At 41.5% G+C, this 27691-nt stretch overlaps 1 protein-coding gene across 3 annotated transcripts in view; it reads left to right on the forward strand.

Moving 5' to 3' along the window:
• The first annotated feature begins 1280 nt into the window (after positions 1 to 1280).
• Positions 1281 to 27691, forward strand: part of Vps13c (vacuolar protein sorting 13 homolog C) — a 158024-nt gene continuing 131613 nt past the window's right edge. For 2 of the 3 annotated variants that reach the window (XM_029482031.1, XM_029482032.1), the window contains exons 1-6: positions 1281 to 1453; positions 13642 to 13685; positions 14851 to 14893; positions 19775 to 19870; positions 21631 to 21732; positions 27201 to 27263. In XM_029482031.1, coding sequence (XP_029337891.1) covers positions 1354 to 1453; positions 13642 to 13685; positions 14851 to 14893; positions 19775 to 19870; positions 21631 to 21732; positions 27201 to 27263 — 448 coding nt within the window. In that variant the 5' untranslated portion in view covers positions 1281 to 1353. The remainder of the gene's footprint in view (positions 1454 to 13641; positions 13686 to 14850; positions 14894 to 19774; positions 19871 to 21630; positions 21733 to 27200; positions 27264 to 27691) is intronic. The other variant, XM_021171411.2, reaches the window with a different exon arrangement.

Genomic DNA, 27691 nt, shown 5'->3' on the forward strand with positions numbered 1-27691 from the left:
CTACAAAGTGAGTTCCAGGACAGCCAGGGCTACACAGAGAAACCCTGTCTCGAAAAACCAAAAAAAAACCAAAAAAAAAAAAAAAAAAAAAAAAATTTTTGTCATCTGCATTGACCTCGTGTTTGTGTTGTGTTGGATTTATGTTAGATTTAAGTGGACCCCAAACAGTAGGTGACTAACAGATTTCTCTGTGCTCTGGAAAAGTGAGTTCTGGTGACAGTCTGAGGGCTAGATCGAAGGAAAGAAAAGGGCTGGGGGCTAGTGGGGCAGTTAGTAGGTACCAGTGAGCTGGTGCAAGCAAGACAGAATTAAGGCAACACAATCAATATAGAACAGGCAGATTTGCTGTTCATTGGTTATACACAGGGAAGGTGAGAAGGTCTAGGTTTAGTTCAAAGGAGCAAGGGAAACAGATGGTTAAGGATTTATGTATGTGGCAAGAATGGAAGAATAGTAGGTCTTTGTCAGTTATTGGTTAGCACTGTCCTTTTTTTTCTTTTCTTCCCTATTATGTATTTATTTATTTGAGACAGTGTTATATTGTATAGCTCTGGCAGGTCTAGAGTTCCTTACTGTAGACTAGGCTGGCCTTGTACTCAGAGAGATCTGCCCGAGGCTAACAACGCCCGTCACCATGGCCTTTACTTTTAAGTTGCATTTGTTTGTTTGTTTGTTTGTTTATTTATTTTTGAGACAGGGTCTTACTATGTATCTTTGGTTTTCTCTCTGTGTGTTTGTGTGCATGCAAGGTATAATGAGTATGGAGGTCAGAACAACTTGAAGGTGTCTGTTCTCTCCTTCCACCATTGAGTTTCAGAATTGAACTCAAGTCATCAGACTTAGAGGCCTGCACCTTTACGGGCAGAGCCATCTCACCGGTCTATTGTATTACTTAAAAAATAATTCTTAATACAGGGCCTCATATTGCCTAGTCTGGCCTTGAACTGACTATGTAGCCTAGCCTTGAACTAGCTATGTAGCCTGGCCTTGAATTGGCTATGTAGCCAAGGATGACCTTGAAATTCTGACTCTCCTTTGTCTCCCCAGTTGCTGGGGTTAAGAGAAGTGCATTATTATGCCGCGATTATGAGATGCTCAGTACTCGAACACAGCTTTGTGCAGGAGAGCGACAGCACCTTGCCCCAGGCCTCACTCTCTCTCTCTCCTTGGCCCCCCTGTAATCGCGGAGGTGGGGGGGTGGAGTGGGGGTGGGGTCACGCCTGCGCACTGGCGGCGTCGCGCACGCGCGGCGCGGGGCGGGGCGGGCCGCAGCTGTCAGTCTCTGCGCCGGCCACGGCCCTCCCCTGCGCGCTGCGTTCCGGCTCCTCCCTCTCCCGCCTCCTGGTCCCCGCCATGGTGCTGGAGTCGGTGGTCGCTGACTTGCTGAACCGCTTCCTAGGGGACTACGTGGAGAACCTGAACAAGTCCCAGCTAAAGCTGGGGATCTGGGGCGGTAAGCGCGATGCCACGGCCTGCCGGCGTGGGAAAGGGGGCTGCGCGTGTGGGAGCCTGAGGACCCCGTGACCTCGCTGGGCTTGCCCCTGCTGTCGATGTAGCCAGCCACACAGGGGCAGCGCGCTGCTTAGCAGTCCCCATCAATGCCTCAGAATAAAACAAGGAAGAAAAAGTAATTATTTACCTCAGCAGCGGACGTCAGAGTGCGGCTCATGCTCCCTACAGTGCCAGATTGTCTCCTCTTGCATCTCATGGCCCCAGGACCAGGCTTCCTGGTTCCCAGCCCAGGGAGGTGGGATGGGCAGGGGTGACAGTGAGAAGAAAGGCGTGTCTTGTCCCCTAGGACTTTTAACTCAGAGATTCCTACCATTGCCCACTTCCTAGTTAGGTAGAGGGCTCTGCAGGTTTTTGTTTTTGTTTTGAAATAGACATTGGAGCCACTGGCCAGAGGCATGATTAATGAGGGTTGTCTGCTAGGATGCAAATTCGGGAAAACCTGCCAAGGTTATTATCCTGACGATTAGGAGTAGAAAAGTCTTACGATAAGCATCCTACTTCTGCATTCTTCAGTAAACTTGGATTTGGGAGTGTAGTTCAGTGGCAGAACTTGTGCTTCGAGCCTCCTAGGCACCGTAGAATACCAAAACAGATTGGGTGTTTGGAAGGTATGGGAGGGGGGGGGTGTACTTGTATTCATTTACTAAGTTACTATAAGGCTTGAGAATTTTGTCAGCTTTGGGAGGAAATAAAAAAAAAATCCAACTTAAATGGATGGAGCTACTTTTAATTGTCAGCGATTTAAGTATAGGCTGGGTCTGTCTGGTTGGCATTTGCCAATGGAGAAACTAGCTGTTAGGTGCTTGAAATGTGGTTACTTGCTCTGAGTATAAAGTACACTGGGTTTTGAAGATAAGAATTTTTCCTAATGGAGGACCAAAAAAAAAAAATAGCATCTCAATAAATTTTATGTTGGCTACATGTTGAAATGGTATTTGACTAGATTTGAGTTAAATACATTATTAAAATTCAGGCCCATCATCAGCTACAAGGTCAATTTATGATGAGGTTACAAGAAACATAATCAGGACACGAAAATGCATAGGCTGCTCCCACCCGCTCTGCTCGGCTTGCTTATCGCTATACCTAGCACGAGCAATTACAAAGGATTTCCACGTTATGTCTATCAAAACTCTGGGCTCCTAAAATTGGTGACTAGGGAGAGGCACCCAATTTTTATTGGACAATGTGAATTATGACTAGTTCCTGAATTACGTTGGAACACATATTTTATTTTAAAACAGGTTGCTGCTCACTCTTCTTTTGGTGATTTCTTTCCATAAATACACACTTTGTGTACCCGTCCCTGCTACATAAGACAAAAGGAAAAGTTTTTAAAAGGAGCGTCTAGAGCCTTCCGCACAAAGAGAGGGCGAGTGTTTCTTTAGAATTCTCGCAGTAATGTCAGTTATTCTTTGTGAAACGGTTTTGAAAAGAGTGCTTCAGTCAGTGTGAACTCTGAGCTAGAACTCCTATAGTTCTAGGCCTGCTAGTGTGGTGGGCAAGCCATTTACAGTAAGGACCTTTGGTTTTTCTTTCCACTTCCACAGAGAAAGCGATTGTATGTTCTGAAGAGTTTGAATCACACCTGACAAGATGACATTCCCATTAACCACTCCTCGGGTTTTACTGGTTGCCTTGTCCTGACTTTAGCTCTTTTAAAAAAGAAATAAAATGTATGGGTGCAGTTGAAGATTCCTTCACTACCAAATCGTGCTCACTTTTAAAGGTTGGAGTTGGACACGTTAGCATCTGAGGCTGTTCAGTTTGTAAACCGTTGGACGGTGAATAGAGTCTGAAGATTTTGAGCTTATTCACACTGAATCTAAGTGTTACAGAGCTGTGTCACACCTCCCGCCTCATTGTCTCTAGTGAAATCTAGGAATGAGACTTTTCTTTTTTTTATTTTTTTTGGTTTTTCGAGACAGGGTTTCTCTGTGTAGCCCTGGCTGTCCTGGAACTCACTCTGTAGACCAGGCTGGCCTCGAACTCAGAAATCGGCCTGCCTCTGCCTCCTGAGTGCTGGGACTAAAGGCGTGCACCACCATGCCCGGCTGAGACTTTTCTTTATCCTGTTTTCTGCTTTAACTTACTTTGTGGTGCTGGGGCTTCAAGTCCAGACCTTGATGGCGCCCAGTGACATTCTGCAATGAGCTAATATATACCCTCAGCTCCATTTTATTTTACTTTATTTATTTCTAGAATAACACATTCTGCCAGTAGTATGCCCTAACTGTGCAGTGTGTCTGAGCAGCAGATGCATGGGTTTCTTTCACCAGCTGTCCTGGGAACAGTCGGCGATTGCATTTTGTCAGCTCACAGCTCAGCCCTGTAAAGTTTAACTAATGGTTTCTGGCTGTCATGTGCTTTGTAGTTATTGCTCAACACGTGGTCTTCTAATCCGATTCTCCTTAAAATAGAAAGACGAGTCTGAGTTGACTATTACTCAAGACAATAGTGCTGGAGAAACTGGTCTTAACCTTTATGGGGTCAGGAAGCAGATGGGATTTTAATGAAATCGTTGATAAGGCATCCATGGTGCTGACAAAGCTTTTCAAGGAAATTTGAAAGTGATATGCAGTCCTTTTTGAAAGCTGCATGTGTGTTAGCGGGTAAAATTTATATGTCAGTGCTTTTTAAAAAAAAAACTTTTTAAACCTTTGCACATTCCAAACTTTAGAAGGGGGGGGGGAACTCTTCCTGTAGAAGTTTTACATATGTAGTTTTTTTTTTGTTGTTGTTCTTTGGACTAGAGTGTTAGACTAGCCCCAAGCAGTTGATTTCAGTGTCAGGGTGGTTTGGCAGTGCTTGAAATGCTGTTGACTGAGGAGGTGTGTTGCTGGTGTGTGTTAGGTAGGTTCTAGCTAACCTACTAATGCTGCTGAAACCACCTGGCAGTGTGAGAGACGGACAGTCAGTAAGGAAGTGCTGTCCAGCCCTGCACAGTAGTTGAACTGGCCTAAGGAGAAAATGGAGATTGTCTCTTGTATATAATGAGACCCAGGGGGTTAACAGCTTTTACTAGGGAGTAAAAGTGGATCTAGAGAGAGTACATTACTCTTAAGAGATTTCTAACAAGACAAACAGGTATCTTAAATGACTGACATATATCTTGTGCACAAACATGCACGATCTTTGTTTTGATGTGAGTTTTGAGAGTCAAAATATAGTGTTACTATAATCTGAAAAACATTGTGTTGGGCCTAGGAAATATCCACACAACGAAACAATGAAAGCCTCAATAAAGAAGAAAACTGTAGCATACAAAAGAAGGATCGAGGGCTGGAGAGATGGCTCAGCGGTTAAGAGCACCAACTGCTCTTCAAGAGGTCATGAGTTCAATTCCCAGCAACCACATGATGGCTCACGACCATCTGTAATGGGCATCCGATGATATCTCTGAGACATGGACATTGTTCTAATCCTCTTTACCAGGCCTTTCTGTTTTCTGAGCAAATTTTTTTGTCTCTAAGAAAAAGTTCCCAGGGGACTGAAGAGATGGCTCAGTGGTTAAGAGCACCAACTGCTCTTCCAGAGGTCATGAGTTCAATTCCCAGCAACCACATAATGGCTCATAATCTCGGTAATGGGCATCCAGGAGGAGAAGGAGCGAGTTATTAGAAAGTTTAGTCTTGTTATATCTATTCTGGAAGTTGCTTTTAAGTTGAAGAATGAGCAAGGCCAGCAGGATGGCAGGCTCAGGGGGTGAGCATGCTTACTGCCAAGCCTATCAGAGTTCAGTCCCTGCCATGCACCTAATAGAAGGAGAGAACTGACTCCTGCAAGTTGTCCTCAGATCTCACATGCAGGCACAACGGCAATCCCCCATATATACAAATGTAATAATCTTTCAAACCTTTGTAACTGAAGAAGAAAGGCAATAATAATAATAATAATGTTCAGAGAGGACATAAAAGGCTCTTAAACTTTGTGACTATCTTTTGGAACTACTACTACCTCCTCCTCCTCTTCCTCCTTTTCTTCTCCTTTTCCTTCTCCTTCTCTTTCTTCTTGAAATAGGGTTTCTCTGTGTAGTGCTGTCTGTCTGTCTGTCGTTCTGGAACTCTAAACCAGGCTGGATTAAAACTCAAGAGATCCTCCTGCCTCTGCCTTTTGAGTGCTGGGATAAAAAGGCATGTATTACCACCTCCTGGCTTGGAATTTATTCTTAAAAGATTATTTAATGCCATACAGTTCTTAAGTATTTTTGAAAGTGGTTTAGGCAAAATACATTTTTAAAACTTGCTGCTGTAGAAACAGGGCCCAGCCCACTACTTACAGGATCCTGGAGGAAAACATTTTCCTTCTCCAAGCCTCAGTTTCCTAATCTGTAAAGAGAAATACAACAGGAAGTGTCCGTGATGGAAGTCCTAGGAAAGTCCTTTGTCATTGTTAGTGATGGACTGTAATGGTGGGTGGGTCAGCCCGCTGTTGCATTTTCTCAAGCATGTTTCCTCTGACATCATGCATCTGCTAGCACCATACCTGCATGTGGATATCTTTTACCCTCCCTCCAAATTCTTAAAAGCAAGGAAACCTTTTGCAATTAATTTATACTTGACAGTGCTCACGTTTTCTGTAACAGTGTGTGTAGGACAGCCTTCAAAGGCTCAGACATGTGCCTGGTGGGCAGGTGCTGCCAGATGAAAATGTTTACCTAGGCTTTTGATCCCCACAAACCAGCAGATAAATTACACAGCCCCTAGCTGTTTGAGAGGTATCCAGGATATAATTGTTTTAAGCGTAACATGTCTCTAAACCAGTGTGTCGAAATGGCAGATCTTTTGCAATTTGGGTTAAGTGGTGTCGCAATGTAGAATCTGCCAGTTTGACTTTTTCAAAGTTTTTTTTTTTTTTTTTCCCTGTGGAGGAACAGGAAAAGCTTCCATTCAGGACTCTGTGGCTTTCACTTCCCTTAACCCAGCGGACTGAACCTTAGACATGGTGTGTTAGGATGACACAGCGTTCACATCCCCTTGAGCCAGGCTCTGAGTGTAGTTTCAGGTCCTGTCCTTTACCTCGGAGGCCCTTCCCTGTCTGCCCACAGTTATGGGTGGAGTTCTTATTCTCAATGCTGAGGACTAGAATTGCTGTAGATTCTGGATTTTGTATTTTCAGAACTTAGAATATTGATAAGTGTGTAATGTGATTTCTTGGGGATAACAACCAAGTGAGTGTAAAATGCAGTTGTATTTCATATGTATATAGTGCACATAGCCTTACAATTATTTCCAGCATGCTGCATTTCAAAGCAGTTGTACCAGGCAAGATTGGGTCTGTGGCAACATGTCAGCACCCAAAAGTTTTGGACTTTAGATTTCTGATGATCAGCTCGTCTTGCTGGCAGAAAGCATCACAATGAAGGAGAGAGAGGGTGAGGAAATTGGGCAGGAAGTTATCTTCCACCAGGTGTAGGGCTTTTGGCCGTCACTGACGGGAAGCCATCTGTTTCTTCTCTGCAAAGGAGCGAGGTGAGCATGTGGGTGAGCATGTGGTCTTGTGCTTTAAGCACCTGTGGTTTGAGGAAGCCTGGAGCAGCCTTAGCCCTTCCTTAGGGAAGTGGTGCTGGGCTGCCTGCAGCCAGCGTGAGGCTTGCTGGCCCAGGCACAGCTCTGTCCTTCTTCCTTCCATCTGTACTGATGGGGAAGAGCCAGTTGCAGAATACACACGGTAAAGAAGCCACATCTATACGAGGCAGGTGGGGCAGACTGGGATGACAGAAAAAAAACCACCTGTGTGATTTGTGTTTACTTTTTTAAGCCACACTTTATAAAACACTGTATTGTCTTAAGTATTTGCTCACTGAGGGAGTAGTTTTTAAAAAAGATTTTTATTTTATTTCATGTGAGTGTTTTACCTGTAGGTATGTGTATGCACCATGTTCTTGCAGTGCCTGTGGAGGCCAGAAGAGGGTATCTGATTTATTTTTTATTTTTTTATTTTTTATTTTTTTGGAGTTAGGAATGGTTGTGAGCCACCGTGTGGGAGCTGGGAACTGAACTTGGGTCCCTTGTGAGAGCAGGGAATGCTCTTAACCACTGAGCCATCAAGTCCTCATCCCCAGAAGGATTTTTTTCTTTTTACAAACTCCCTCCTGGCAGGTGATTGAGTCCCTAGTCATCTGACAGAGCTCTCGGGATTCTAGGAGAAATGACATACACGCCAGCTAATTTTGATATGCCTAACTTGCTCAATGGCTGGGCACTTCTAAACCTCCCCACAGCTAGCGCACACTCTCCGCTGTATTCCTGAGTTAACATTCTTTTAAAATCTGTATTTCATCTCTGCTACCCTAGACCCAATTGGGGTAATGGCTTCTAGGGCCGCTTTCCTGGAATCTTACATCTCGGCAGGCCTTTAAGTCTGCTCTCTTTGCTTTCTCATCATGGCGATCCTCCTGTTCTTCTCCTCCCTCAGTCAGTCCTTTTTTCCCCTGCCATCTAAAAATCCTAAAAGTCCCTGCCTCGCCTCCCGTCTCCTTGACCAGCCATTGGCTGTACAGCAATTCTTCATTACCAATCAAAACCAGTTAGGGGCAGGGACCCTCAGGGTGTCTTTTCAGGGTGAAGTTTGGCTTTTGGGTGCCGAATTAAGGCAAAGCATTTGAACCATTTCCCAGCAAGGTGGGACAATATATCAAAGCGGAGTTTGAAGAGCTAAACTGGATACACCTATCTTTGCATGTACATAGCACCATCCTTAGTTAAAAATCCACCCCTTTTCTAGAAGTACAGCCAGAAGTTGGTGCCTTGAAACCATGTGCCGGGAAGCCATGCCTTGGGTTTTAGGCTCTGTGTGTGTGGTGTTTGAAAGGAGAAAGTCTTGATGACTCCGGAGCAGCTTTCTTTCTGCTTTTCTCTGCCAAGACTTCTTGTTTCAACAGGAAACTGGAAAGTAAGAGTCGGCTACTTCCTTTTTGCTGCATAGCAGTCTTCCAACCGAAACATTCTGGATTGGTTTGGTTTGGAGTCGGATAGTTCAATTCATTTGGAAGGAATTGGTACAATATTTTCTTGGGTGTCTGTGTAAACATGAATCATGACAGTAAACCGGTTCATGCTTTTGCAGGCTGCTTGGTGGTTGAGCTCATTTCCTTGGTCGAGAAGAGCTCATAAACATTTGATACAAGGGAAGAAGATGGGGGATACTTTTGCTAGAACCAGATCTGAGAAACCTTGTGTCACAGCACTGCATAGGCGTTTGTCACTGTTTTTGGCTGTGTTTAGGGTCTGGTGCTTTTATTTGTTGGTCATTTGTTGTTGTTGTTGTACCATTGTTTGGATTAATCTTTATGGTTTCTATTAAGAACTGACCAGGGAGTCAGTAGCTACAGTGGCACTATTACTGTCTAACCTTGGAGAAACTACCCATTCAGCTTAAATGCCAGCTCCTTCATGTGATAGTGCAGAGAGGGCTGGCAGTGAGCGTTGTGTGCTCCTGGAGCACTGCTGGGATGTAGCTTAGGAACTGTTTGTAGAGAAAAGGTCTAGCATGGCCATCTGCAGTGCCTCCTCCCATGTCCCTGAGGAATTGTCCCTTCTGGTGCTCCTGATGTAATGCTCTGACTCTACCCATCCCACTCATTTTTGGATTTTTATATAACCTTACAAACCAGCGTGGCACCAACCGGCCTCTCAGTGCAGAGTCTGGCTATTGTGTGGTAATGGAAGTAGATTTATTTGGTGGGATCGAGCCCTTTACCTGTTCTGCCCCATTGTCTAGAAGAGAGCACGGTGTGCTGGACATGGCGTTGAGTGTCAGAAGACTGAGCGGTGGCCTTTCCACGTGTAGATTGCCATGTTTTCATAGGCCGTTCGTTTAACCTCCAGACACCTTCAGTTTCTCTTTCTTGATAGGTGTGTGCTACCTGTCTCCTGCTGTGAGGCTGTGGGGGATCCAGTAATGTAACACATCTGAACATACTTTTTGAAATATTAATTGATGGCTTCATAGTAGTTGTTTCTGCCCCGTAGCTCTGTGCGTCCTAAGGTAATTAAGCAAGTGTTTCCTGAGCACCAGTGACGAGGGACACTGGTAAGGAGGTCATAATTGTGCCGGGGATTTATGTAAATTTAAACTACCTTGGGGAGATGCAGCTCAAGCAAGCCTCAGTGAAATCGCGGAGAGATTGTTTCTGGTTGAAATTATTTCGTATCAGCACTAGTTTCCTTTTTCCTTTTTCTTTTTGAGACAGTATTTAAACTTCCGGTGTAGCTGAGGGTAGCACAAGCTAGCTTAGGTGCCCGATCCTCCAGCCTCCACCTCATGAGTGACTGCTGGGAGAACAGGCCTGAATCACCAAATCTGGAGCAACAGTGTTTCCTGTGTTTATTTGGTAGATGAATACATGTATACAGGCTTTTCTTGGATTTAGAACTTAGGCAAGCCTGTCCTGTGTTATGACAGTTCCAGTTGATTAAAAAACAAACAAACACAACCAGATTGAGTGTTTGCATGTATGTATGTGCACTGTTTGTGTACCTGATACCCTAAGAGGCCAGGAGGCCAAAACGGGGCATTGGATCCCATTGGGGCTGGGTGACTGAGCTGCCCAGAGTGGGTGCTGGGAACTGAACTTGGGTCTTCTGCAAGAGCAGCAAGTGTTCTTAACCACTGAGCCACCTCTCCAGCCCCTTGGTTGTCTCTTCTAACTTAACCACTCTTTCTTTCTTTCTTTCTTTCTTTCTTTCTTTCTTTCTTTCTTTCTTTCTTTCTTCATTTTCTTCTTTCTTTCTTTCTTTTTTTTTTTTTTAACTTTTTCCAATTTTTTATTAGGTATTTTCTAAACTTACATTTCAAATGCTATCCCGAAAGTCCCCTATACCCTCCCCGCCACCCACTCCCACTTTTTGGCCCTGGTGTTCCCCTGTACTGGGGCATATAAAGTTTGCAAGACCAAGGGGCCTCTCTTCCCAACTGTTTCTTTTTCTTTTTAAAAGATGGTGTAACTTGCTAGTTTAGTGGGCTTGCTTTCATTTCTATCTTTAATTCATTAGCACAGATTATTTCATGCATTCTGATTCAGGCTCACCATGTTGAGATACCCTTCGGCGTTAAGTCCGAAGCTCTCTGTGTAACTTTCCGCACTGTGAGCTCAAAGTAAGATTTCCATAGCTTCCTTGTGAGCAGTGAGTGAGGTCTCCTTCAAAGCTGAACTCCTGCACCACACTCCTCACCCAGACCCTTCAGCCCTGCCAGTCTGCACCAGAGGTCACTTCACAGAGCTCCTTACCTGCCTGTCACCGCGATGTCTGTGGATTTGAGGTTAAGCGCCACCTGTTGGCAAGCCTGGCCTCGTGTTTTCCTTGCTGGCAGAGCATAGCGTGTCTCCCTCCCGTCCTTCATCCTCCTGACCTTGTTTCTTTTCTTTATTTTTAAGATAAGACACGATTATTGATTCTTTGATTTCCCCCCCTGTGACCTCTAAGTGTTCTTATCTCTGGTGAGCTAGCTAAATAGGAGGGTTACTTCTGTGTGTTTGGGATGACTGTTTCTGGAAGGATAACGTCATCTTTTTTAGGATACTTTTTTTTCCAGTACCCAGTTCAGTATGAAATGGTTGATTTTTAGGTGGCTGTGTCTCAGTCTGACAGATGGTTTCAATGGAACTTTCTGCATTCTTAGACCATGAACTGGGACACATGTACCTGTGCCTGGCTGAACAGCATGCATTGCGTCAGCAAGTAGGCTGGTGCCTCACCTAGCCAGGCCACAGGCTACTGGCTGAGGGATGAATGCACTTTCCCCCATTCCCTGGGCCTCTGCTAATCTGTAAGCTGCTAATTTCCCTCCCTCTCTTTTTACTGGACTGGGGGCCCCTCCCTTAGTGCAAATAGCTACAGAATGATATCGCTATGGCTACCCTTTATGTCATTTATCCAGGAAGTGTGAACAGACCTAGCTATTCTTTGTTAGTTTTATGTGTCTGAAAGTAAAGTAGGTGTTGGGTATGGGAAGGATTCATATCCAAATGCTGAGCCAAATTAACTTCAGAATTTCATTGTTTTACTTTTTATTTCTTCATTTTCCCTTATTTTGTGTCATGATTTCAATTAAAAGTAATACCTGATAATTATAAACACTGGAAAATAATGAAAACAGTTAATAAAAAGTCACATTTGTCTCACCAACAGTGATCATCACTTTCAATATTCTGTAAGGTTGTAAAATACACTTTAAACTTGGTTCGCCACATTGGCAGTGATCAACCAATACCTGTTGCTTCATTGTGGAACCACAGTTTACTGCAGTAGAAGCAGCCCTATTTTTATAAAGATGTACAAGTTCATATATATTTCTGCATCATGTGCATGCCTGACACCTGCTGTGGTTAAAAGAAGGCATTGGATCCCTTGCAACTAGAGTTACTGAAAGTTATATGAAACCTATGTGGAGTTTGAAAATGGAGCCTGGGTCTTCTGGAAGAATAGCCAGTACGCTTAACTCTTGAGCCATTTCTCCATCCCTAGAGTTCTCTCTTTACTTAATGGTAAAATCTCTCATGTTGTACTCACCCACTTGCTATTTTGAGTGATTGCTAGTGATTTACTTTAGTTAATCTCTATATGGTCACATTTGTCTGATACACACATGCTACTGTCTTAGTGATTGTGAAGATGTCATTTTTAGTGTGGATGATCTGAGTACTCCTGGACAGTGACCCCACTCACCGAGAGTCTCAGAGCTCATGAGCAGCTTTGGGGTCTGTGCCGTCCATAGAGCTTGTTAAACTGCTTTGCATGACTGAAAAATAAGTGTTCTGTGCAAATTTCTTCTGTTGACTCGAATAGGGGCCTCAGTAGTAGTCTGTATAAGACATCAGTATATAGTTAAATGCAGAGCCATCTCAGTGCTTCTGTAACCTTAGAGGTTATGACTCTTAAGGATGATTCTGTGGGGCTAGAGGTTAAGGGCTCTGTGGCTGCTCTCAAGAGTTCAGTATCCAGCATCCACATGGCAGCTCACAACTGCCTGTAACTCCAGTCTTAGTGGATTTGGCGCCCTCTTATGGCCTCCATAGACACTGTGCGTGGTGCATAAACATGCAGGACACACCCACACACCCACCCACACACACACACACAGAGGATTCCTCCAAATACTGAATGCATGTCAGTCTTCTAGGATTACCTTATGATTTTTATATTTGTAGTACTGCCATCCTTTCTATTCTGGTTTCAAAATTTGTCTTTACTGTGATGGCCCCTGTTTGACACTGAAGTTATTGCCTTATTTTAGGTAGATATGTATGTATGTGTGCATGTTTTTTGGGAGAGGTATTTCTGTATAGACCAGAGTGGCTTGGAATTCACTGTCTAGCCTATCCTGTTCTCAAACTAATGTCTCTCAGACTTAGCCTCCCAAGTGCTGTGGTCACAGGCATACACTGCCCGCCATACCTGTTCTTTCAGATTTTAGGTTCTATCCAGCTGCACTGTAGAGGCTGCCAAACAGTCGTACTCGTTCCTTCTTTCTATGTACAAAGCTGTAATATTTTCTGCCCATTTCCAGGGCTTTCTTATTGCTTCCCTGGCTTTCTTGTTAACTTTCAACAGTGTGCTTTAGAAAAAAATGCATATACACAGGAAACACATACTGTTTGTAGAAGAGGCATTGTGCTGTCATAGCTTATATTTGGCATCTGTTTGTTGGTGTTATGAATATACACATGCATATATAGTTTAAAAAAGTTATTTAAAAAGTCTGAGCCAGGCAGTGGTGGTGCACACCTTTAATCCCAGCACTTGGGAGGCAGAGGCAGGCGGATTTCTGAGTTTGAGGCTAGCCTGGTCTACAAAGTGAGTTTCAGGACAGCCAGGGATATTACAGAGAAACCCTGTCTCGAAAAGAAACAAAAACAAACAAACAAACAAAACAAAAAATTCTGGATGGTATGTAGCCTTTTAGAAAACGCTAGTCTGCAAACATTTTTCCATGTCCCTCTTTGTTTTGTTCTGTAATGCAGGTATGTTCCGGCCTCTGCCTCCTGCTGGACCTTGAGTTCTCACAGATTTCTTCCATCTGTGTTCTTAGCATTGCATCCTTAGTGTTTGATAGATGTAACATGTTATAATAATGGCAGTATTAATGTTACGTTTCTTGTCCCCCCCCCCCTTTTTTTTTAAACAGGCAATGTGGCTTTGGATAATCTGCAGATAAAAGAAAATGCTCTGGTAAGGGTTATTATTTTTTAAATTATGCTTAATAGCTCAGCTAATTTGGCAAGCTCTTAGAAACGTTTGGTTACTAGACATCTGTACCAGGTACCAGATAAAGTGACTGAGTCACTCCAAGTTGGGTTCTTTATTTAACTATTTGTCATTGGAAATCATGAGATTAAAGATCTACAGTTTTCCATTTAATGATCAATTTTTTTTTCAAAATGGAATTCAGTCCATGACCTAATTTGACTATATAGCTTTGTTGTCTCTGTTTCTCTTATAGACATATTTTTCTTCAAAATTATATTTATGTATTTTCCAGGCAAATTAGCATTTGGTGGTAACCAATGACCTAGGTTACCACTGGAGCAGCACCACGGTGACGTGCTAGCCATAGAGTCCTGAGGGAATAGTAAGGTGTAAGGGGGACTTACCCATCAGCTTCAGTGAGGAGTTTGTATCATTTGCCTTTGAGCTAAAAGCCAAGCAGCACTCACCCTCCATCCAGTGAGGATACATTTTAACCCGGTATGCAAAACTGACATCTGCTCCCCGCGCCCCCCAAGCACATGCAGTAATCTAAAGTGTGAGGAATAAAACTTCTTAAGTGACATCGCAGAAAGTCTACATGTTAAATAATACCTAATAGAAATTCAGTGCTGTCTGGTTAAAGTTTAGTAATTCTGAAGATTTGAAATTGTTATGAATGACAGTTATGGTTTAGTACCATGGAGTATAGATAAGGCAAAATTTATTACTGTTTGTTGGCATGTGTAATTTATTGAAGAGGAATGCTAGTTTGGTAAATAGCATGTTAGAGCCTTCCTTTTCAGGGGGCTTTGTTTACTCATTTGCTAAATATTATCTGAGAATCATTCAGTGATTGTTTTCAGCTGCCTTACGAGCCCAGACTCTGTTCTTTTCTTCTTCTTGTATTTCAGGTAAACAGTGTCCATCTGTTTCAGTTATTAAAATAACCAGTTTATGTAATTACTTTCCTTATGGACTGTTTTCTGTTTTTCCTGTTTATAATTTTGCTTCATTGGAACTTCTTTATGCAAACCTACCATTTAGGCAAGCAATCATAGCTCTGAGTTACTCAGCTCTATCACTGATGTGCGCAAGGGATTTGGGGGCTGTGTAAAGATGACCTTTAATTTTTGTCTTCCTTCTGAAGAGTGAATTGGACGTTCCTTTCAAAGTCAAGGCTGGCCAGATTGGTGAGTACTTCACTCTACATCCAGTTGCTCAGTTCTCTCTCTATAGAGCTCATTTTGCCTTTACTGTTTAACCGAGAAGTCTTTTTGGCTTCACCAGGAATGTGGGAATTTTTTGTCTTATATTAATTTCAGAGTTCTAAGCCTAATGAAAGTCATATATAATACATACCTACTTTTAAAAACCAAGGAGCTAGAGAATTACTCTCTAAAGTGGAATGACATTAGAGCTGTAGTTGTGACCTCTGGGCTTTGGCTTTCCTACATAAAACACTTCCATTTATTTCCAAAGTGATAGTCCGGCTTCCTGTGCAGCCTCTTTATATTTGTGAAAGCCATACAGTTTTAAAACTCTGTTCAGTAGACTTAAATGAAGCTCATGCCCCTCCTGTTTGCTCACTCATCTTCACTTGATGTGTTATGCAGCAGTGTGGTATGGACTATGTGCCTTGGTAAGTACAGAGTCTCCTTCTTTGCAGCCAAACTCTTATCCATTATTCATAACTCAGCATACATGTCAGCTGGAGACATCAATATGAAATTCTATCTACAGAACTCTCCCAAATAGTTCAAGTGACTTGATTTTTTCCTGTTATATCTATCAGTTATCTGTTGTCTATTTATTATCTATCTATCTATCTATCTATCTATCTATCTATCTATCTGTTATCCATCCATCCATCCATCTATCCATCCATCCATCTAATCAATGATCTGTCTAAAGTACAGCTCCAGATGGGTTACTGTCACTTTAGAATTTGACTTAATGACTTAGCCACTCCTCGTCTACAGCCTACTGCTAGATTACATAATTTACCCTCTTCATCACTATTCTGCTGAATTTTAGGGCTTTATCCTTTACCATTTTAGCATCTTTCTCCCCCTTTTATTGAAAATAGATTTTTTTCTCACATAGTAGATCCTTATTACCATTTCCCTTTCCTCTAAACTGCCAGTTCTTCCCCACCTCCCCTTCTACCTGAGTCTACTCTCTTTCTGTCTCTCATGAGAAGATAAACAAGCTTCTAAAGGATAATAATATATTAACATAATATAATGATATAATATAACATATAAAGAAGTTAACATGTCTGAGTTGGACAAAACAAACAAGGAAAAGCACCCAAGAGAACGCACAAGAATCAGAGACCCACTGATTAGCACGCTCAGCAATCCCATGAAAACACTGAACTGTAATCTATGCTATGTATGCAGAGGACCTGGTGCAGACCTGTGCAGGCCCTGTGCATGCTGCCTCAGTCTCTGTGAGTTCATATGAACTTTGATCATGTGATGCCTTCCATCCCATCTGGCTCTTATACTTTGTCTGGCTACCTCTTCCTCAGGGTTTCTTGAGCCCTGAGGGAAGGGATTTGATGGAGGCATCACATTTAGGGCTAAGCATTCCAAGGTCTCTCACTGCATAATGTACAGCTGTGAGTCTCTATATTTGTTCCCATCTACTGCAGGAGGAAGCTTTTCTGAGGGCTGAGCAAGACACTGATCTATGAGTATATCAGAATGTCATTAGGATTCATTTTATTGCTACATTTATCATCATCATCATCATCATATCATCATCATCTAGAACTGTAGTGTTTGGTTTTCCCCTAGGTCCCTGGGCTATCTAGTCTCACATGTTTGTTTCCCCAGATGTTGCGTATGGTTTCCATTTTATGGAGTGTGCCCTAAGTCAAATAAGATGTTGGTTGGTTACTCCCACAAGCTTTGTGCCACTATTGCCCTAGCATATCTTGCAGACAGGATAGCATTGTAGATGAAAAGGCTTGAGGGTGGGTTTGTGTTTATGTTTCTCCTTTGGGAGTATGCAGACTACCTTCCTGTACCAAAGACTCTAAAATATAGGGGTGAAGGCTCTAAGTAGAGGCCAACTCAACATCTCTACACTTAATGAGTTGTGTAGGTGTTGTCTTTAGTAATGCGGACTTACCATCCGTTTGCACAGAATAACTGGTAGTTTTGGCAATAGCCTGGGTTGTTTAGGGATTCCCCTGGAATCACTTTGGCCAACAACTCAATTAGGTGTAACCCAATCTCGGTACCAGAAACTCCATTTGTGATGGCCAGTTGAGGTTTGTCTCCTCCATTATTTGACAGTTTCATTTAGATAGGCATATAATATATATGTATATATATAATTTCTTATATACTGTATATATGGAAGCTGCTACTGTGTTAGGTTTCCATAATGCCTATATAGTGGCCCTTTATTTTAGCTGTCTCTCCATGTATTCCCTCTCTCATCTCCCTCTCCCCTCCCCCTTGTTACTTTATCCTTCCATATCAGTCTTCTGCATCCATCTATAACTATCTATTTTATTTCCCTCTCCTAATGAGATCTATTTGTCCCCCTAGTCCCTTAGTCTATACCTAACCAATACCTAACCTCAGATTGAAACTTGGCTACCACTGACTTAACAGCTGATGTCCACATATAAATGAATGCATGTCATATTTGTCTTTCTGCGTCTGGGATATCTCACCCAGGATGATTTTTTTTTTTTCTGGTTTCATTGAATTATTTGGGAATTTCATGGTTTCTTTTTCTTTTCTTTTCTTTCTTTCTTTTCAGTGGCTAAGTAACGTTCTTCTTTTGTAATGTACCAGATTTTCCTTACCCGTTCTTCTGTTGAAGGGTATTTAGTTTTTTTCTAATTCCTGGCTATTGTGAGTAGATCAGCAATGAACATGGCTGAGCAAGTGTCCTTGTGCTAGGATGAAGAATCCTTTGGGTAGATGCCCAAGAGTGGTATAGCTGGATCTTGAGGTAGATCAATCCCATCTTCTTGAGGAACAGACATACTAGCGTCCATAGTGACTGCAAGTTTGCAGTGCCACCAGCAATGATTGAGTGCTCCCCCTACTCTACTCTCTGAGTGCTCCCCGTTAAAGGAGTGTTGCCTGTGCTTTTGACCTTATACTCACTAAGAAGGCAGTTGCCTTGTTAGGAGGTCATCGAGTTATATGTAGGTATTATCCGTTGTAAATACAGGTGGTAATTACTATAAATCCACAAGAATTAGAAGTGATCCAGAAGTATACTGATGTTGCTTAGGCTCCCCTGGCCTGGAAGCCATATAAGAAACCCAACAGCTTTGAAAACTGAAGAGAAATTAAAACTAAAAAAGTTTTATAAATTTAAATTATATGTGTGTGTCAGGTCAGGAATGTCATGGAGTTCAGATACCCTTGGGGTTGGAGTTAGAGGTATTTGCCATCCACCTGACGTGGGTGCTGGGAACTGAGCTTGGACCCTTTGAAAGGGCATTAGGTGTGCTTAACCTAACCACTGACCACCTCTCTGGCCCCTAAGAAATGAACTTTTTAATGCAGAAATAACTTGAAATTTTATCCCTGGACTACAATATCCACATAAAACTGACGTGGTTATATAGCTATCCAGTTGGCCAGAATATTCTCCCTTGTAGAACATGATTTTATTTCCTTTCAGTTTGTTGTATCAAGTTGTTTGAGTGTTGAACACCTTTCTCTAACTATGCCAGCGATGCTGGTCATATGACATAGTTGTTCATATCCACGAGGGAGTCAAGTCAGATTCTTTTCTACTAATTCTTGCTAGCAGCACCGACCTAATGTCATTATTTATCAAAATTATAATGAAGGGGACTAGAGAGAAGGTTTCTCAGTTAAGAGCACCAGCTGCTCTTGCAGAAGAACTGGGTTCAATCCCCTGCACCCACGTGGCAGCTTACATCTTAATTCCAGTTACAGGGGCTCCAACACTCTCTTCTGGCTTCCACAGACATACATGCTGCCCAAACAAATACACACACACACAAAACATATAAGTAAAAATTATAATGGAGGAAGATATTTTACTCTTGGAGCATGGAAAACTTGTGGGGTAGGAAAGGTTAGGACAGGTGTGTAGCAATCATGACAGCTGACTGGCACATTAGCTGTCTGTGGCCTTGGAAAGAGGAGCTCTAGAAACTGGGAAAAAGATAGCGCTAAGAAACGCCCCCTGAAATGGTTTTGCCTCTTTCAGAATTCATATTTCCTTTCTCTTCTGCTACGCGTAGCCTTCTCCTCATATAACACCAAGTGAGTGACAAATGTTAGGCCCATAGTTCTTCTGTTGAAAGTAGGTGTTTTTAACAGGCTCCCTTCTGAGTGTCATTAGGACGACCTTCAACTTGCTGTGCAGCATGGTTGGCTTTGAACTCCTGATCCTCTTGCTTTCAAGTCCCAACTACTGGGATTACAGGTGTGCACCACCATGCTCAGCTTGATACAGTTGTTTCTAGAGAGAAAGTATGTTCTGCTTCTAAGTGATTTGTGAGTACAAATTTGGAAATTAAATCTGAGTTTTATAGCATCAGCAACATAAAAGATGAGAATACTGATTGTGAACCAGCATGCCTTGCCTTTGGATCTGGCCCCTTCCATTCATAGCAGTTTGACCTGCTGCCCACATTCATAACGAAGAGAGGGGGCTTCTCTGCTGCTTTGGTTCCTATTTGCATAGCATTGGCTGTGCTGAGTTAGTTGGTGACGGAGCTGGAAGAGCACGTGTAGTTTTCAGGGTGTCCAGCGCTGAGCTCTGGCTCCAGCATCCTTATTGATGACCTTGCTGGGCGTCAATGATTAATGACAACGAGCTGCCTTTTCCTCTTCCAAATTGCAGTGATTACTGTGTGACTTACCTTAGGGCTTTGAAATACCGAATGAGGTTGTCTTCATAAAGTTTGGAAAGTATAAAATATACATTTTGAATATTGATTCCCCCCCCCCCTTTTTTTTCCTGAGTGGCAAACATACTTTTCCCGGGAAATGAAAACTTTATTTGTATCTTCTTTAGCAGTCAAGTAAGGATTTAAGATGGAAATTATGTTTCTTTAGATAAATTAACTTTGAAGATTCCTTGGAAAAACCTTTATGGAGAAGCAGTCGTTGCCACGCTAGAAGGATTATACCTGCTTGTGGTCCCTGGAGCAAGTATGTTGTTTTACGTTGTAATCATTCAGTAATATTGCAATGAAGTGAATTGTTCGCTGTGAAGTATTCTAATATAAGGAGGAAGCTAGAATGTGTGCAAGAAACTGATGTCTACAATGTAGTGAATGTGTGTGCATTTACATATGCACATGTTTGTATCATCAAATGTTTGTGTACAGAATGCTTTTCTGTTGTTGCTGAAATTCAGTCTATTTTTAAGCTTATTCTCCCATGAATAATGGAGGTAGATAGATACTACTTTGTATCTGAAGCTTTTTTAAAAAAAGTTGAGGTGCACTTGACAGATGTACTATTGAAGAATGAACTGAAGTAAGAAATTTAAAAATCTACCAATATATTAATTTACATATTTCAAGACTAGAAACTTTTCCCACATTTTCTTGCTTCTGATTTTAAACAAGTGTTCTTTCACACAGGTGTAACAGGTGGTTTCCTTTTTAGGAATCACAATATTTTAGTAATAATCAATATCTTGCAATACTGAAGCTTAATATCTTTAGTTACTAGTGTTTTCAGCTAAAATGGACAATATGAGAACAATTTGAATGTTTTCCCAACCATAATGCAGATATCACGTTTATTTTCACCTTGCCTGCATCACTATCTAAGGCACTGGGTCCTTACTTACCAGTCACCACTTTAAATACGTAGCATTAGCTTGACTTTTTCATATGTCTCTGTCTTATGGTTTTCACGGCGATAGTGAAAAGCTGGAAAGGTAGCGAATATTAACTGTTTTTTCTATTATAAAATGTTATGGTTATTTCCCTCTCTATTTAAAATCAGTTTTTTTAGTTCATCATATAAGTATTGCCTTTCATCATGGCAGCTTCATATATGCATTTCTTTTAAAATCTCCTTATAGATTTAGCTTTTCTATTTTCTTAATATATATTATGAGATATGAGATTACAGATAAAAATGATGTTGTGGTTATTAATTATTCCTAAAATACTTTGTGAAAACATTTTTATCAATCTACATTGACTCCAGATGATGTCAATGTAGAGGCCCAGATGAGGCCTGCTTGCCTGCCTCCTTTTCTTTTCTTCTTTTTTTTTCCTTTCTTGTTTTTTGAGGAAGGATTTCTCTGTATAGCCCTCGCTGCCCTGGAACTCACTTTGTAGACTAGGCTGGCCTTGAACTTGGAGATCCACCTGCCCCTGCCTTCGAGTGCTGGGATCAAAGGCATGCACCATCGCACCCAGCTTTTACTTACTTATTTTAAAGATTTATTTATTTATTTATGTGTATTTGTGTGTGCCTGTGTGAGTTTATGCTCGCTCACCACATATGTACAGGTTTCCTGGAGTTGTAAGCTGCCTGATATGGGTGCTGGGAACTGAACTTGGGTCGTCTGCGAGAGCAGCAAAGGTGCTAAACCACTGTGCCATATCTCTAGCTCCCTTCAATCATTTTTAAGGTACTAAACTTCTTATCAGGCAGTAGCAGCCAGTATTCTGACATATTTTCTATCTTCTGCTTTTCTCTTTTAGGTATCTACCCAGCCTTTTCCATCTTTCCTGGTTTTAGCTACTTCCTTTTTCTAATTTCTTTCTTTTTTCTTTTGTGAGGTTAATAAAAAAATAGGAATCATATATGTGTAAATGTTTTATAGGTTAATTTTTACAGAAGTGTTTTTTGTCTTATAAAAATAATGTTAACATATAATTAAAATAAGGTTAAAGTTTTCCATTTGTTTGCTGATTTCTTTGTGAGAATTAACTGTATGCTTTTAGGTATTAAGTATGATGCTGAGAAAGAAGAAAAATCCTTGCAGGATATTAAACAGAAAGAACTTTGCCGAATTGAAGAGGCCCTTCAAAAAGCAGCAGAGAAAGGTAAGTTTATTTTATTAATTAAGCTTATTATAAATACCTAGACATACCTATATTTTAGGCATATTTAATGTCATTGCATAAATTGTTTGTTTGTTTATTTACTTATTTATTGAGTCAGAGTTTCTGCATGTAGCCTTGGTTGTCCTGGAACTCACTCTGTAGACCAGGCTGGCCGAGAACTCAAAGAAACCCACCTGCCTCTGCCTCTGGAGTGCTGGGGTAAAAGTCGTGTGTCACTACCACTACCCAGCTTTCAAGCCCAGTTCCAAAGAATGAACCTTCTTTTCAGATCTTAAAATACTGTTTATAAATATTTCAGTGGCCAGCATTGAGGATCGATTGGTTTTGTCTGGTGACTGTTTTATTTTAAGTTCCTGAAGGCAACTGTGTTTTGAATGACATTGAGGTCTGTAATTTGTGTGTGTTCATTTACACATTTTGTGTGTGGTCACTACAAACACCTGTGTATTTGTACGATGACAGGGTTAAGGTGTCACAGTAGGTGGAGTATTGCTATGTACAAGGCTTTGCTGCTGGTATTCTGTTTCCATCTCTCCATGAGAGAAAGGATTTTCAAAACAAGGTTTTCTTCAGGCTTCAACATTTCAACACCCTCAATAATTTCTCTCTCTCTCTCTTTTTTTTTTTGGTCAGATAAATCTATAATTACAGTACATTTTGATTTTGACTTTGATTTCTAGAGCCAGGGTGGGATGAAATGAAAGCATTATTAGTCGGTAGAGTCATGAGTGAAGGACTCTTCCAGATTCCAGTCAGTTTATCTCTATAAAATTAAACCATATCCTGTTTCTGACCGAGATACAATTTATCAGTATTTTGTATCATTTTTGAATCATTTGGTGGTGTGTATATGAATTTCAATGATGAAGGCAGGTAGCTTCTTATTACATAAGGTGAATATTTTTGAATTTTATTCTTTCATGCTGTGTTTATGTTTTTTTTTTCTACAAGTAAAACAACAAGACAAAGCAGATATTAACTTAGAAATGAGTTGAATTTCAGTTGCACTCGAGATGGGGAGCCTCTTTCTGTGGCTCTGGAAACACGAACCAGTGAGGAGTCTATTTTACAATGACTTCTTGAGCTGAGTGTGGTTGTTTAACTCTGGCCGCTCTGGAGGTTGATGCGGGAGATGCTATGGCCCAGTAGTGTGGGCAACATCTGAGACTCTTCTTAAACAACAGCCTCAGAAACAGTATCTGCTCTTGGGGTTTCCACATCACTGACCATAATTCCTCTTTTCCCAAGTAGGTTTTTCTTTTGTAGAAATGTTGATTCTTTACTGGAAGTTATTAATGCCAGTCTTAATACAGAGGCTATCAAAATGGAGGAAAATATGTGAAAGCCTTAAGAGGTTTCCCCTTTTCTCCTTTACACTTTAATAAAGCATGATGAGGTTTTCTGATGGTAGTCCAGTAGTGTCTATGGTTTCTAAGAAAAAAAAAATCCATTTTGCTTCATTAGCATGTGTAGAAGTAGTTCAATAAAAATGAGGTGTGTCACTTGGACACTAGTGGAACTTCATTTCTTTCTGTATAATTCCAAGTTAGTTTATTTTCTTAATTTACACACACACACACACACACACACACACACACAGTCTAGTGGAACTTCATTTCTTTCTGTATAATTCCAAGTTAGTTTATTTTCTTAATTTACACACACACACACACACACAGACACACACACACACACACACACACACACACAGTCTAGTGGAACTTCATTTCTTTCTGTATAATTCCAAGTTAGTTTATTTTCTTAATTTACATACACACACACACACACACACACACACACACACACACACACTCTAGTGGAACTTCATTTCTTTCTGTATAATTCCAAGTTAGTTTATTTTCTTAATTTACACACACACACACACACACACACAGACACACACACACGTACACCAATGCACATACATGCACATACATGTGCATATACATGTACACACATCTAGGCATAATGGCATATTTTGGTATAGTGATATATAGCTATACATTTATAATCAGTCACATATAAAATTAATATTTTACCTTTGTGAAGTCTCCAACTCACTGTTTTTCAAGGACTATTCTAAGAGCTTAAAAAGTTATTAAGTGTTTCCAGTGCTCTATAAGAAAGGTGTGATCTGGTCAGTTTTAGTAGTTGATGGTTCAGTTGGCATAATAAGTTAGCTCTTGGCTGATGTGTTTGTGTCTGGTGGAGACTCGTGCTTTCTCTATGGAGGGTGAGACCTATGGAGCTAGTCCTGTGTTAGGTCTGTGCAGTAGGAAATGCAAACATGGCAGCTTCTTGGGTGATGAATTTTCGGATTTGTCAGAATGTGTTTAAAAATCAGAAGGTGAAATTCAGCTTCAGGTACTGGTTTCTGAATGTAACATAGATTAATTTAGGAATTGAGGAATATGCTGAGAGATTATTTTCCTATAACTGAAGAAAACTGGTTTATCATTTTGGCCATGTTTATAAATATTCTTTCCTAGTTTCTGTTGGATATGTATCATCTTCTTGTGAGCGTTTTATCTGAGCGATAAACATATCCTTTAAATCAGTGGTTCTCAACCGTTCTAACGCTGCGACCTTATGATACGGTGACCTCTCACAATAGAGTTATTTCATTGTTACTTCACAGTTGTAATTTTGCTGTGGTTATGAACTGTGATATAAATATCTGATATATTGAATATTTGTTATTTGATACCTGAGGGGATTGTGACCCACGAGTTGAGAACCATTGGTTAACTGCTTCCCATCTTACCATATTAGTTAATAGTTACTACATTATTATCGCACTTTCTTCAGACTTGCTTTCCTGGTCTTTCTTGATTTTAAAGCCTGGGGTACCATTGCCTGTGTAGAGACTCAGGGAGATAACGAGAGGGGATGCTCTGGCCTGCATGGGCAGATAAATACAAGTGAAGATAAAACCCTCATATCGATTTACTCTAAAACACATAGCTTCCTTAAAATGCTGTTACTGGACGGGCAGTGGTGGTGCACTCCTTTAATCCCACTGCACTTGGAAGGCAGAGGTAGGCGGATTTCTGAGTTTGAGGCCATCCTGGTCTACAAAGTGAGTTCCTGGACAGCCTGGGCTACACAGAGAAACCCTGTCTCGAAAAAAACCAAAAAAAAAAAAAAAAACAAAAACCCAAAAACCAAAAAACAAACCCCAAAAAAGCTGTTACTGTTGTTTGGAACAAAAACCTGAAGTTTTTTATTTCAATTTTATAGAATTTGCTTAGCTATAAAGATAAGCTTTTTTTTTTTCCCTTTTATTTCTCTGGAGTGGCTTTCTGAACTTGGGAAGACATCATATACAGCTTCTCCTATGTTAGTTTGCAAGGTAATATATACATACACTTACAATCAAATGGCTCCCCCCATAACACTTAGGGTGATAGATGGTAGTCCCCTGTGCACACTTTGCTGTCCTTCATACCCTGTTCTTTTAAGCCAGGTTATGATTTAGGAGTATCATGTTGTTCTTTTCTGGTTCATTAACGTCTGCCATTGTTGTTTCTTTTCACCCTAACCCCCTGTCTTGTGTTGACACGAGTCCAAAGGCCACAGAGACATGCCTTTGCATTTTTGCAAAGTCTGAATGGGTCATAATTTTAGGCCAGTTACCTCCTATGACAAGGTAATTGTTCAGTAGAAAGGTCTAATGACAGACTATGATTATACTTCCTTCTAGAGGTCTTGTTTTTCTTGACTTGTAAACATTCCCTTTCATTCTTTGTTTAATCTGCTGTGAAATGCACTAAGTTTGACACATATGACTTGGTGGTTTTCCAGGTGTTTTCCAACTGCTTTAATTCCTGTTTTGGTTCTCTCTACATATGCCTTATTGTTTTTTTCTTGGAGTTTTCCTTCTGAATTCTTTTTTTCCCCTCTAGTTTATTTCAGTGCTGCATAAATGAGCCTCATTTCCTCACCAGGCAGGCGTTCTACTACTGAGCTTCACCTTCGGTGCCTGTGTAGTTTAAAATTCACTTAGGGTTTGGGTCTGCACACGTAGTCTTGCTGAGCCTGTCCTGTTACTTCTCTGCTGAATTAGCTCCTCCGTGGCTTCCTTGCCTGTTCTTTTGTTTCCTCCTGTGTTTGCTGGGCACATCTACTAGCTCTCAGTGTGACTGAAAGTTCGCTCAAGGCTGAATGCTAGATTTCTTTTTTTCCCCTGGGTTTAGAATATCACATTCAAGATCCTGGAAGTGGTAGTTCATACTAACAGGAGGATGGGGCAGGAGAGGTTGACTGTAGAACTGTTTCAAAACAGACACACACTACACTCAGACACACAGATACACAGTCTCCACCCCCACCCCCACCCCAAGAAACTCCCAGCCTCCCAGACCTACCGGACCAAACAACAATTAAAAACTCAAAACACAGTATTAAGGAGGTTGAGAATTCGGCTGTTGCATGCTGTGTCTGCTAGCTTCTGGGTGATTTTGAGGCACTGTGCTCTTATACGTTACTGAAAATGGAACCTGATGTCAGGCAATTTGAATTGGGCAAGAAGGTGTTTGTTCAATGATGAACAGGAGAAAGTGCTAAGTCCCATCAACAGTGCACAGGTAGAGTGCTAGGAGACTTCAGAATGGGATGACACTGTTAAGTTGTGCAGATCAGTGTGTTCTGTGAACATGGAAGAGAGAATGAAAGAGTTCTCCAGGTTGGGGAGGCAGTGTAGACAGGGTAGAAAAACCCAGAGCACATGTGGGGAACAGCTGGAAGTTAAGGGGAGAGAGAGACAGAGAGAGAGATTGGTTGCATGTACGGTTGGGAAACTTTAAAGAGATTTGAATGACAGGGCGATGAGGTCAAGGACCACTTTTCCCAGTGCAAAGGTGAACTTTAGCCTCCAGCAGGCTGAGGAGGGGGAGTTCACAACCTTTCTTTGAAAGTCTGAAGTTGCAGACTGGGCTTGCTTCCTTAGGGAGAGAAGTGGGAGAGGGAGTTGTCTAGCCATATTGACTCGAGTGAGCAAAGTCTGCGGGCAGCTTGTCTGCAAGGAACAAGTTACACAGTGAAGTAAGAGGAGACTTTCTCATCTGACTTTAAAGTTAGTGGCAGATATCATGGGAATGTAATGAAAGTGGGCCACATGACAGGCAGGAGGAGAACCCAGATGGCAGATTTGTGTTGTGTTTGAAAATTCGAGATGACACTGAGACCCAAGCTGTCAATGCCCTTTACCTGCCTTGCCCAATTTGATTGTTACAACTTTCACAATGGGGAGTTTTGCTTGAATATAAAAGGAAGGTTTATATGTTGAAAGAATGTTTCCTTGGGGGCGGATGGATGTCCCTGCCTCTTCACATGTCCTGCAATGTGGTTTCTGAGTTTTTGAAGCTAAGTTTGGGTGCATTTCCCATGCAAAACTAAAGGTGTCTTATCATGCTTTGCGTTTCGGTTCCTGCTGCCGTGGGATGCAGGTGCACACTCAGGGGAATTCATGTATGGCTTGGAAAACTTGCTTTACAAGGACGTCAAGCCTGGTGGGTATGCATGGTTAATTTTACTTAACTTCATGAAACTGATATTCTTATTTATGCCTGAGCTTTGTGTGGAGTCCACTGCATAGTGTGTGTCCTTTGGGAAATATGGAAATGTAATTCACAGTCATACCCTTGCCATCTCTTCCTTTTTCCTTCCTCCGCAAGCCATTCATTCATTCACCGAGTCTTTGAGTGTCTCCTGGAAAACTCTGTGCTGGGAGCTTGCTGTTTGTGAGTGAGCCAGCACAGTTCACTGCCCCTGTAGATTTCTCAGCTCTGCCAGCGACTGGGAAATGTGCACTGCCCTCCCTTTGGCCTTAGTTTTTAGTACAGTAATAGTGTTTCCCAACTGAGTGCTTTCTCTTGCTTACAGCAGAGAGTTTCAAATTTGCAAGAAGCAGTAAGATGGAATACATATATATATATAA

The sequence above is a fragment of the Mus caroli genome, chromosome 9, assembly GCF_900094665.2.
Source record: "Mus caroli chromosome 9, CAROLI_EIJ_v1.1, whole genome shotgun sequence".
NCBI classification, from domain to species: domain Eukaryota; kingdom Metazoa; phylum Chordata; class Mammalia; order Rodentia; family Muridae; genus Mus; species Mus caroli.